Genomic DNA, 13030 nt, shown 5'->3' with positions numbered 1-13030 from the left:
GAAAAAACTCCCCCACCTTCTTTTATTTCAACAATATACATTTTGGCCAAGATACCCTTTCCTCTACTAATTTAAATGTAATTGATAATTTAAAAATATGTATTACCAATTGATTTTGAACAAAGTATTTTTTGAGACTTCAGAATAAAATAATAGCGACTTGTATTTTCAATTGGAACAAATCCCACCACTGTTTTACATGGGAGTAGGGGGCACATTAAGACCCTTCCTCCTGTGTAAACTGGTTCCACATCTGTCCCACCAAACCTCAGGAGGCTGAAACTGATATTAAAGAGTGTGCAAAGTTTCCCTAGGGCTGCTTTGTAGGCGGGTGATGCTGAGCTACTCATGGGCTAAGGAGTTAATATAAGTATGCACTCCGTGTTCCTATCCAAGACTGGTGATCAGACTATTGTTACTGTGTCTCTCCCACATGTAAGGCTTGGGTGGGATGAGTGATTACTGCATCCCTGGATATGCATAATATTTATCACATTTGCATATATTCCTCGATGTATGCAGCCCTCGATCCCAAAAGTCCTGGAGGGGGGTTTTTTTCCTATGGTGTCAATTCTATTGAATACTATTGATGTTCCTATAAAAAAGACACAACTCCCAGATAGAAAAGGTGGAACTTTAAGAATCTAGAATCTAGTGCATGCAGAGTGAGTATGAGTTCATATTGCTCATTGAAAGGAGTGTAAGGATTGTTATTGTGACCACGGGTGGCTCTAGGTATTTTGCCGCCCCAAGCACGGCAGGCAGGCTGTCTTCGGCAGCTTGCCTGTTGGAGGTCCCCAGTCCCACGGATTCGGTGGCCTGCCTACGGGAGGTCCACCTAAGCCGCGGGACCAGCGGACCTTCCACAGGCATGTCACTGAAGGCAACCTGCCTGCCGTCCTTGCGGCGACCGGCAGAGCGCCCCCCATGGCTTGCCGCCCCAGACACACACTTGGCGTGCTAGGGCCTGGAGCCGTCCCTGATTGTGACTAACCAGTGCAGGAATTTTGTAGGAAGTTAAAGGGGACAAGGTGAGGTAAGGCTTCTTGTGCTCTTATTTACTTTGTATGCTGCTACAGTCTCTGGCTCACAATTTGGGGGGGGTGTCAAAGAATTTCCTTTCACCCTAGATTGTGATTAGCCCTTCTAAAGTGCACAAAGGTGGGAGGAGGGGTGGTGGGACAGAGATCCCTCGCCAGTTATACATCTGGGCAAAAAGAGAACCAGGTCACAAAGACCAAAGTGTCTATTACTAGCAATTACACTGGACATATCCCAAAGTGGAGGAGAACATGGCTCTGCTGTTCTGCATCCCTAGCACAGTTAATTCGAGCAAGGCTGCGCATAAGGAGGAGATGCTGCACCCTTTTTAAGGGTTTTGTGTCCTCCAGTGTGCCATGTTCTCCTTGAGAAGCCCAGAGGCTTTCCAGCTGAGTCAGGCAGAATGCATCTGCGGAGTCCAGCCGGTTTACACCCTCACGCCACTGCTGCAATTGCTCTGGATTTAGGATAGATTACTTTGTGTTGTAATGAGGGATGTTCTCTACAGTCTATATTTTATACAACTTAGCAAATTTTGGGTTCTCTCAGACAGTTTATTATCTCAGAAAATTGTGTGTGTGAGAGGGAAGGCGTATGTATTTAATACAGTTAAATTTGTTTTATAAATAATTTGGATATTTACATCTGCTCTCCTTTTTCCCCACTTGTGTCATATCCATCAGTAATAACCACAGGTTCCATTATAAGTAGTATTGATTCCACAAAAGCATGTATGTGTATTTGTTTAACTTTCTGCAGAAGGACTTACTTGACTATATTTTCAGTCTATGCACAGGACAGTGATTGCAGACTGAGGCTTGGTATTACAATATCTGATCTTATCTCAGAAAACTGTGTGTGTGAGAGGGAAGGCGTATGTATTTAATACAGTTAAATTTGTTTTATAAATAATTTGAATACTTACATCTGCTCTCCTGCCCTGCCCCCGTGTCATTTCTATCAGATGCAAGTGTCTGGGAAAGCAACTAAAAGGAGGGTGTCAGATAAAGTAGGAAGTACCTACTTGATCTTGTTCCCTCTTCTATTCTACTCTTACATGTAACTGTTCATGCTGCATGATTTTCTGTGCAAAAGAAGCATCAGTTTAGCACATTCACAGCCTGATTCTGATCTTGCACTATTTTTAGGCTAGTTTACCCCCATGGACTTGAATTGAAGCACTTGTGACTAAAACTGGTGTAGATGAGATCATCATCCTGCTCTCATGCCAAATCTTTGTAGGTTGCACTAATTATTTGTTTTGGACCAATGTACATCCAGTGTTTCACTCTCAGCACTCCTTACACCACTATGTTTCGCATATTTCCCTTCTTTCTAAATTATGTGTTCCATTGTTGTTTTGCAGCACCATGTACACCTCTATCTCAATATTGTTGGTGGTCTGACTGGATTAGTCTGAATAAGCCAGAATACGGCCAAGAAGATGGTGATTACGAAACCTATGACAAAATCAGAGAGTGGAACGCCTCAGCGATATGTGAGAATCCACTAAATATTTCATGCAGAGCTCAGCAACTTCCGAACACCCCCATTGAAGATTTGGGACAAAAAGTGACATGTAATGTTTCCATTGGGCTTATCTGTAATAATAGAGACCAAGGCCTAGGAAGTCTGATTCCGATATGCTACAATTATGAGATCAGTGTTTACTGCTGCTCACCAGTTTGCTCCACAACTGCACCTACCACTACCACAGCCTCCACCACCACTGAGTCTCCAACTACCACCCTGACACTCACTACAACTAGCACTATCCCAACATCAACTACTACAACCGGAACCACAACTAGCACTTCAACAGGTAAGTATTGAATGGTAACTGCCCACACTTAATGATAACAACAAAATTCTGTAAGTGTTCATGTGATTCTCATTAGGCACAGGTAACCATCATTAATAATTCAGATATTGAAGGGTGGATGCAGATGCTATAGTCAGAATTGTGCTAACATCATAGATTTATTTAATGGGTTCATCTCTGTTTAGCTTTCCAGAATTTCTAACAAAATATTTTATGACATATAGCATCAACAGGAAAAATGTCATTTTTGAACATTATACATGTAGTCCTAGATGTCCTTCCATGTGTTAATTTAAATGTAATTGATATTTTTAAGATATCTATTGCCAATTGATTTGAAACAAGATTTTTTGAGATTTAGGAATGCTATAATAGAGACATATATTACTACTTAGAACAAACTCTGGCCATGGTTTACATGGGAATAAGAGGCATGTGAAGTCCCTAACTCCTGTGTAAGCTGGTTCCACAGCTGTCCCTTCAAACGTCAGAAGGATGAAACCGATATTAAAGAGTGCACAGAGCAATTGCTGTTACTGCTATTGGGGCAACTGATGCTGAGCTGCTCATGAGCAAAGGAGTTAATGTCTATTATGACTATATCTCTCCCACATGTAAGGCTTGAGTGGAAAGATCGATTGCTGCCTCACTGGATATGCGTATAATTATCACAATTGTCCTTTTCCTAAATATATGCAGTCCTTGATTCCACCATTCCTATGGTGAATTCTAGTGAATAACACTGATGTTCTTACAAGAAAGACACAACCTATGGGAAGCTGAGGTAGAATTTTAAGAATCTAGGATGTGGCAATGCTTTGTACAAACTATATTACTTAGCATAGTTTGGATTCATGGTATCTTCTGTAAAAGAGATCATTATCACAGAAGGTAATGTGCTAAGAGTAGTGTATGTATTTCCTGCAGTATATTTTTTTACAAAGGATTTGGATATTTATATCTGATTTCCCTATCACCACCACCACCACAGAAACAACTACCACAGAGACAACGACACCTATCACCACCACCACCACCACGGAAACAACTACCACAGAGACAACGACACCTACCACCACCACCACCACGGAAACAACTACCACAGAGACAACGACACCTACCACCACCACCACCACGGAAACAACTACCACAGAGACAACGACACCTACCACCACCACCACCACGGAAACAACTACCACAGAGACAACGACGCCTATCACCACCACCACCACCACGGAAACAACTACCACAGAGACAACGACTCCTACCACCACCACAGAAACAACTACCACAGAGACAACGACACCTACCACCACCACCACCACAGAAACAACTACCACAGAGACAACGACACCTACCACCACGGAAACAACTACCACAGAGACAACGACACCTACCACCACCACCACCACAGAAACAACTACCACAGAGACAACGACACCTACCACCACGGAAACAACTACCACAGAGACAACGACACCTATCACCACCACCACCACCACGGAAACAACTACCCCAGAGACAACGACACCTACCACCACCACCACCACGGAAACAACTACCACAGAGACAACGACACCTACCACCACCACCACGGAAACAACTACCACAGAGACAACGACACCTACCACCACCACCACCACGGAAACAACTACCACAGAGACAACGACACCTACCACCACCACCACCACGGAAACAACTACCACAGAGACAACGACACCTACCACCACCACCACCATCACGGAAACAACTACCACAGAGACAACGACTCCTACCACCACCACAGAAACAACTACCACAGAGACAACGACACCTACCACCACCACCACCACCACAGAAACAACTACCACAGAGACAACGACACCTACCACCACGGAAACAACTACCACAGAGACAACGACACCTACCACCACCACCACCACCACAGAAACAACTACCACAGAGACAACGATACCTACCACCACCACCACCACGGAAACCACTACCACAGAGACAACGACACCTACCACCACGGAAACAACTACCACAGAGACAACGACACCTACCACCACCACCACCACCACCACCACTACAGAAACAACTACCACAGAGACAACGACACCTACCACCACCACCACCACCACGGAAACAACTACCCCAGAGCCAACGACTCCTACCACCACCACCACGGAAACAACTACCACAGAGACAATGACACCTAGCACCCCCACGGAAACAACTACCACAGAGACAACGACACCTACCACCACCACCACCACGGAAACAACTACCACAGAGACAACGACACCTACCACCACCACCACGGAAACAACTACCCCCCCACCTGGATGTTGGTTACCTAATGGTACTATCATTGAAGTAAGTATCTTTCACATTTTTATTATATGTTTATGAAAGAAGACCATGTTGTACTACTATATTTGCAATTTGGAGGATGCAATTGTGTGATATTTTAATTCATTCATTAACATACTGATCCTCTGTTATGTTGGGTATATAAAGATTTTTCCATCTATGTCATATTAATTTCTTGGCTATTGTCATGGCACTCAGTGACCTTTTCCCTCATTATGGTATCCTAGACACTCACGGCATTCTTTTAATTTAAGCTCTCAGGTGGCATTTCTTCAAAGGATTATATCGCAGTGCAGAGCTGTGAAGGAGCTTTGGTGAAAGAGTGACAACAAGGTCTCTGACCAGGAGCAAATTCCACTTTCCATACCTTCCTCTTTATCTTTCTAGTGTTTGTCAGAATGATTATGCCAAAGTATTAACTCATCTACCAACCCAAATCAGTCATGAACTGTATCCTGGATTAGATTTAATGGGCCACATCCAGAATGGCACAGAGAATATGCTGAAAACCTGGAACTTCCACTGACGTCAATAGCCCAGCCCCTTTCTGGATTGGCCCAATACCTTCTCAATCTGTAGAAGTGGCTGCTCTCTCCTAATCAGTTGAAAATGTCTGAGTCTAAAACAGTAGTACTCAGCCTTGTAGAGGCAAAGATCCTCTTCATCACCAAATGCAGTTGCAGGGAGACAAAAATAACCATGCTTTGACATACTGACAATGTAACATCGACCAGTATTGTCATGATGCATGGATGTGAACATCTCAGGACATTGCACCAGAATTACTTTGTGTCTCATTGTAATTGCGTTTTACATGATCAGATCTCCCCTCCATTTTGGTTCTTTGTTCTGGGAAGGTGCATGTTACTCCAATCTTTTTCCATTTGTAATTCCATCTGGAAAGAAACTTGAGGCACTTCTTGTAAGGCCAAAGAGGGGTCTTGGCAATGCCAGTCCATTTTCTTTTTTGTCACTGTGCTCTGCCTTGCATACATCAGGTTGCATGGGGTCCTCTCCTCTGATCAGCAGGGCTCTGAAGCCAGGGATAGCAAGAGGAGCTCAAATCAAACAAATTTAGGTAGTGCCTCGTGAAGAGCTCTGAAGGGGTGTATTTGCCTCTAGCAGCACAAGGTTGGAATCACTGCACTAATGACTTATTCAAGTGTACAAAGTTTTTACAGGCATGGCATATTCACCTGCTTTACTTTTTGCTTGTGAAATGCGACATACAAAATACATTTGAATCCATCTGTTGGCTGACTGATGATACTGTTTCCAAAAAGACTACTAGTAGTCAATAACTCAGGTGCAGCTGCTGTTTTACACTGTGACCCAGGGAACGGAAATCAGAATAAAACCTTCATGACTGGCATTGTGCTCATAATAAATCCTTTACAGTTAATAATTAACAATGCAGCAATCTTATTTTATAGACCTTGATGATGGTACTGAATGTGGCACTTTATTCTCACTTTCAGTATTTGTTTGGGATAAACATGTTGGCAATATAAAACTGTGTAAAATATCCACAAATCCATTTTTCCATCATTAGTCTGATTGCTTCATTATAGATCTCACTGTTGCTCCTTTACCCCCAACTTCTGTCTTAAATCCAGCCAGGTGAAAGCTACTGGCCATGTAACTGCACCGAGGCAATATGCATTAACAACAACACATGGAAGCTGGTTTCGACTGAATGTGACCTTCCTCCTAAGCCCACTTGTATCAATGGGCTCGCTCCTGTGCTGGTGCAGGGTGAATGCTGTTGGCACTGGGAGTGTGACTGTGAGTATATAGCTGGAGGGATATTTTTATCACTGCTGGACCAATAATAGTTTTAAGAGCTACAATATTTGTAGCGGGGGCAAGTGCTGTGCAAGTTTAGCCCCTCATGTTCCTAGCAATGCAGTTCAGTCTTACCTGTAGTACCACTTGCTAGCTTAGTCCTGGGTTTCCCCCCAGCTCTGCCACAGCACTTGCTTTTAACAATGGTTCATGAAAAGCTATATTCCTTAATCTTTCATTTTACCTTTTTAGTCTATTAAATTATTTGAATTATTCAATTACAAATTAATATGTGTGAACCCTTGATATAAATTAAGGTTAACAGTGAAAACATGTATTCATATTTTATTCTTCAAATTGTTTGGCTCTGGCAATTTTTTCGTTATGATATAATCTACACAGACCTAATTCTGTCACTTAGTTACTCATGTCAACTGGTAGCTCACTATACAAGTAGTCTCATCGAAATAATTTGGTGTCAGGTACTAATGGCAGGAGAAAAGTGGTGGAATGTGGCCCTATATGATTACATTAAAGATGAGTACAAGTTGCTAACTTTGGATCCTGAGCCAGCTACTTGAAATTATCTTGAACTCTTTGACCAGGAAGTGGGCTGGAGCTCTCACAGGCACAGGCCTGTGAGATTAATGGCACTTACTGATTTCAACTAGATAGGAAATAGCAGAACAGTCTTTTTCAGAGAATGTTTTGACATCCTGTCTGAAATCTGGAGATCCAGAAAATAGAGAATGGAACGGAGGGAAGAAAGAATGGAACGGAGGGAAAGAAAGAGTTCAGCTTCTTTAAATATGAAAAAACTTCCAGTTTGGGTCCAACTGAGGTCTTAGATTCATTCTCTTTACTTTCTCTATAATTCACTTCATTCAGGTTCTCTCATTCCTATTTGACTCCAGTGCTAGTAGGGTAAATTGGTCTTCCATTTACTAAAGACTTTATTCATAGTCCAGCTCTGCTTCTATATGTTACCATACACAGGTAAACTAACTCTGAATCTCTTGGTAGGCTATTGCACTGGCTGGGGAGACCCACATTATGTGACGTTTGATGGACATTATTATAGCTACCAAGGGAATTGTACGTATGTCTTGGTGGAAGAGATTAACAAAAAGATTGACGACTTTGGGGTCTACATTGACAACTATCACTGCATTGCACAGGACAGAGTGTCCTGTCCACGCACACTCATCGTGAGATACGAGACCCAGGAAGTGCGCATAAAGACTATCACAATGATTCCTCTCAAAGTACAGGTATTGGAAAGTGACTAATAAACCAAATGTACATGCTCAGCTACACTTGCCCTCACTTAATCAGATTCACATCTTTATTTGCTAGGGGCACTCAAACCTGATAATTTTGGTGGCAACGATGTTAGGAAAATGGGATAATTGTTCTGTGGATTGCTTTGAAGGAATTTTATAGGGACACTACTTGATCTGCATATAGAAAGAGATCATCCCCCTCATCCCACTTCTAAATTCAGATCTTTACAATCCTCTGATCCTTCAAAACATGGATTATAGGAATAATTCATTTTAGCTCACAACATAACATGGAATACTGTATTATGACTTTTAAGGATTCTAATGTAGATAACAGCCCAAAGGAATAAATGTTATAGTATATCAAAGGGTTTCCTATGAGCAAGGATCATCCCATTGTCCTTGTAAAGCAGGATTGAGGGAGGGCATTGGATCATTTTGGGGTTTGAACAAGAGGGCACATTTGAATTAGAGATGGGAATCAAAGTAGTTAACCAAAATATTTCTACAAGACACCCTCAACAGGCCATAGTGATAGTAGTCACACCTTGAGATGGGTTAAGATGCTTCCATTTTTGATTTTTCAAGTGAAGGGCTGTCATCAGTTTTATGTCATTTTTTAGCCCCCATGTTCCAAGGATTAGGCTATGGCATGTAATAGAATCTGTTTTCTTCAAAATATGTTGGAAGTACTTACTTTTAGGATTCTTCACTTCCTTATTTTCCATTAGCAGCTCTCTGCTGACTTTTGGACTATTTAGGTGGGGAATTTTTGAGGTGCAACTACAGTGTTGCAAGGCTCCAACATATGGTTAAATTCCTCATTGCCTTCTGAGATTGAGCAAAACTTATCAGTCCTAGATGAATTTAAGGGAGTGCACTAGGCCAGTGGTTCTCACACTTATTTGACCAGGCTTAGCTTCTTTGTGTCTGTGGTCATTTACGCATCCTCCCCGCAAGTACATGTACTGCCACCCTGCTCTGAAGGTAGGGGGGACAGCAGCAGCTGCTGGCCAGGCACGCAGCTTGGAAGACAACGCTGCACCGGCACAGACATCAGGGTGGCAATGTGAAAAGTGATTTTCGTCAATATCACTTTTCACAGCAGACTTAGAAGTAAAGGTGCAGCAGTGCAGAAGTAAGGGAGGCAATGTGAAAAGTGATATTTGTTATCACTTTTCACTGCAGACTTAGTGCCCCATTGCCAGCCTTACTTCTGAGCTGCTGCTGCCAACCAGGAGGCTGACAGGCACAGCCCTGGGCTGAGAACCTGAGCGACACTGCTTCCATATAAGGGATGGGGGGGGGGGAAGACTGAGCATGGACTCCTTCCCAATGAGGGATTGGTAGAGGGGGAGCCTAAGCCTGGGCAGTCGGGCTTTGGCTGTCCCCTTTATCCCCACCTCCCAGGTGTGCATGGCCCTTCTGCACAAGCCCCAGCCGCCCAGGTTTGACAGCCCAAGCTTTTAAAAAACAAACCACAGACCTCCCTTGACATTCCTGCATCTCCCTTAGGAGGCCCACCCCATAGTTTGAGAACTGATGCACTAGGCCCACCACCTGGTTCTGAACTAGTAAATACAATTTTTTTTCTCCTCACATTTCATTCAATTCCATTTTTGTACAAATGTAGATCAAAGGCTTCACTTTCTTTGAAGCATTTTGGGGAGAGAAAGAAAATTTCAGCTCAGGTGCACTGAAAATTTAGCATGCATCTCCTATTACATTTAACAGGGGCTGCATTCTAAATTCTATCCTCATTTCTCCAAAATTCTGCAAATGTATCCCCAGGTTGATGTACCCCTTCAGTGGGTCTTAGAGAAAGATTTCAACATTTCAGTCACATACGCAAAAACATACAGCTCATTAGAAATAAAAAGAAAGGAAGTTTTGAGACATAAACACAACATTACTTTCCTTCACATTGTATCTCCACTGTAAGTTAATGATCGATAGATTGTTTTTATTAACATCATACAATATATATATATCTTCTCTGTTTTCCTTTAAACAATAGGTGACGGTAAACAATCGGGAAGTGGCTACACCTTATGAAAAATACGGTGTGAGAGTCTTTAAGTCAGGCATAAATCACGTAGTGGAAATTTCTAGACTTGGGGTAAATGTAACCTACAATGGATTGGCTTTCTCAATTAGATTGCCCTACCAGAGGTTTGGCAACAACACCCAAGGACAGTGCGGTGAGGATCTATTTTTCTACTTTTAGAATGAAATACAAAAAGTTAAATATAAACTCTGGCAGTAAGAGAGATGTGATGCTGGTTCTCTGTGATGGATGGAAATATAATGATTATTTGATAGTGAAGATTTGTATGTGAATTCTTTCTCCTCTTGTCAATTGTAGGCACTTGTACCAACAACACAGCAGATGACTGCATGTTACCTGGTGGAAACATCATAGATAACTGTGAAACGATGGCAGATCATTGGGTGATTAATGACCCTGAAAAGCCACACTGCTATCCATCCCTAACTCCTACAGAGGCACCTCCTGTCACTCCACCACCCTGCATACCATCCGATCTCTGCAAGCTCATTAAAGAAGGGTAAATATACTAGATGTGTGTACAGACCTCTAATTTTGGAATTCAGTGGCAATCTGAAATGCAAATTTTTGGTGTTGCTTCATCATCTCTTGCAGCTGCTTCTGCTCCTTCTCTCTTTTCCATTCCCTCTTTTCCATTCTCTTTAGCTTCCCTCCTAATCTGTTTTAATCTTTGCAATTTGCTCACTGCCTTTCAGCCTTCTTTAATGATTCTTTAGCCCTCTCATACTTTTCTGGGCTCCCTTGGCCTTCTCCAGACCTTTCTACTTTGCTCCTCTTCCATGCTATCTCAGCAGTAGATGTAGGTCCCCTGAAGATCCCAAAGGGATCCTGTGCTTGAGTTTCAGGAAGTGGCTTCAGAAAGAGGAAATGTCCAACCAAGTCTTATCCACAACTCTAATTCATGGCTATGTTCAATTATATTCCTCCAGCTACTAGGTGGGAAGCAGTATTTTGGAGAGAGAGTAGTGGGTGGATAGTCTAAAGGTTAAGGTCTAAGTGTGTTGGAAGGCTGCAATCCAGCAAAATGTTTATTTGTCATTGATGAGTCCTGTTCAAATCTTCCTGTATAGCATCATGCTAAAATATGGCATACAGCATATTAAAGTGAGCACAGATCATTCAGTAACTAATAATGATACGTTTCTGCTTCTAGCCCGTTCAAAGCATGCCATCCCTTTGTAAACCCTGACCACTACTATGCAGCCTGCGTTTTTGACAGCTGCGCTCTTCCCAACTCTAAATTGGAGTGTGCAAGTTTGCAAAACTATGCTGCTCTCTGCGCTGATCAGGGGGTCTGTGTTGATTGGAGAGGCTATACTCATGATATCTGCCGTAAGTAGAGACATTTTTCTGCCATTTAACTTGAATTATTAGTTGTAGGGTCTATTTCAATTCCCCTTCCGTTAAAGGGTTACATGGCTCTCCAAGTTGCTAATGACTGTAATAAACCCCAAAAGCTTTACTGAAATAATTTTACGGGCCAGATTTCAAAGGTGGGGGAAATAAGTGAGCCTGTAAAAATGCTAGTTTGCTCATTGTGTGTGAAATGCTCTACTTCTGTTTGAGCAAATGTCTGTGTGCCCAGTATGTGGATTTTGCAGGCACAATTGGTGAATCTACATATTTAATGGGAGACAAACTTTTTTTTGCTTGTGCAGTATGGGAGCATTCCCATCTTCAAAAATGTGACTCTAAGAAACCCTAGCAAACAAATGTATTTGTATTTAGAAGGTCAAATCCTGTCCTTGCTCTTGCACAACAGGATGAGATATTGCTTTGCATATTTTACTTAGTGTAAAATCACCTACTACTCAGAGACCCTGCAATACCTGTCTACTTGCAGGAGGGGTCATGGATGGATTTTTCCCTCTTAAGTCTGAGTTTCTTGGTTTTTCTGGTTCTCAGTCAGACCTTCAATGATATTGAATGAGTCTGACATATTTTTAAATCTATTTGTTTCCAATGTTTGTTTGAAGATTGCAAAAGGTATATATTTGCTGGGCCTGCTTATGATGGTCTTGCTGAAATATTTCTTTCTCTGTATTTCTTCCATTCAAGCGCTTAAGTGCCCATCAGACAAAGTATACAAAGCATGTGGTCCTATTGAAGAGGTGACCTGCAAGTCAAGGTAAATAGTTACTTTCCTGCCAGTCAGGTCCCATGCAACTACCCAGTGATAGATAATCCACAGAGAAGTGAGGAATATCCCGTTTAACAATCTTGGTTTAAAATAGAAATCGTTGAGACATCCTTTAACTGGTTATCATTATATCTGCCCTGGTATCCTCTCATACAGCTGAATCAAACACTGTATAGTGGAATAAGCTAAGATTAGAATCAGGATGATTTAAAATCTGTAAATTTCACATATGCAGTTTCTTTTGCCCATACATTTCTGGATAAAATATGTTTGGCCAACCTTCCACTGTGTGTCATTGATGATAATGGTGGTCTTTTTTGTCTTGTGCAGCCAAGTTGCACAAAACCAAACCAGTCATGTGGAAGGCTGCTTCTGTCCTGCTGGAACAATGCTTTATGGTGATGGTGTGGATGTCTGTGTAAAAACCTGCGGTAGGTTGTGTTACCATATTTAAATGGATGTGCATTTCCTTTTTGTTGTTGCCAGGTCATGTACACAATACAGTTCTGAATCTGGCTACCTGTCATCATATCAGT

General features: G+C 42.1%; 1 protein-coding gene across 1 annotated transcript in view; it reads left to right on the top strand.

Annotated features, from left to right (window-relative positions):
• MUC2 (mucin 2, oligomeric mucus/gel-forming) overlaps positions 1-13030 on the top strand; it is a 73174-nt gene that overhangs the window by 52289 nt on the left and 7855 nt on the right. Inside the window, exons 34-43 of the mRNA XM_030562141.1 lie at positions 2408-2863; positions 3483-3585; positions 3808-5225; positions 6839-7003; positions 8027-8274; positions 10304-10487; positions 10652-10853; positions 11508-11686; positions 12413-12482; positions 12825-12925. Of these exons, the coding sequence (XP_030418001.1) occupies positions 2408-2863; positions 3483-3585; positions 3808-5225; positions 6839-7003; positions 8027-8274; positions 10304-10487; positions 10652-10853; positions 11508-11686; positions 12413-12482; positions 12825-12925 (3126 nt within the window). The remainder of the gene's footprint in view (positions 1-2407; positions 2864-3482; positions 3586-3807; positions 5226-6838; positions 7004-8026; positions 8275-10303; positions 10488-10651; positions 10854-11507; positions 11687-12412; positions 12483-12824; positions 12926-13030) is intronic.

The sequence above is a fragment of the Gopherus evgoodei genome, chromosome 4 (assembly GCF_007399415.2).
Source record: "Gopherus evgoodei ecotype Sinaloan lineage chromosome 4, rGopEvg1_v1.p, whole genome shotgun sequence".
Lineage (NCBI taxonomy): Eukaryota > Metazoa > Chordata > Testudines > Testudinidae > Gopherus > Gopherus evgoodei.
This window is presented reverse-complemented; position numbering and strand designations above follow the sequence as displayed.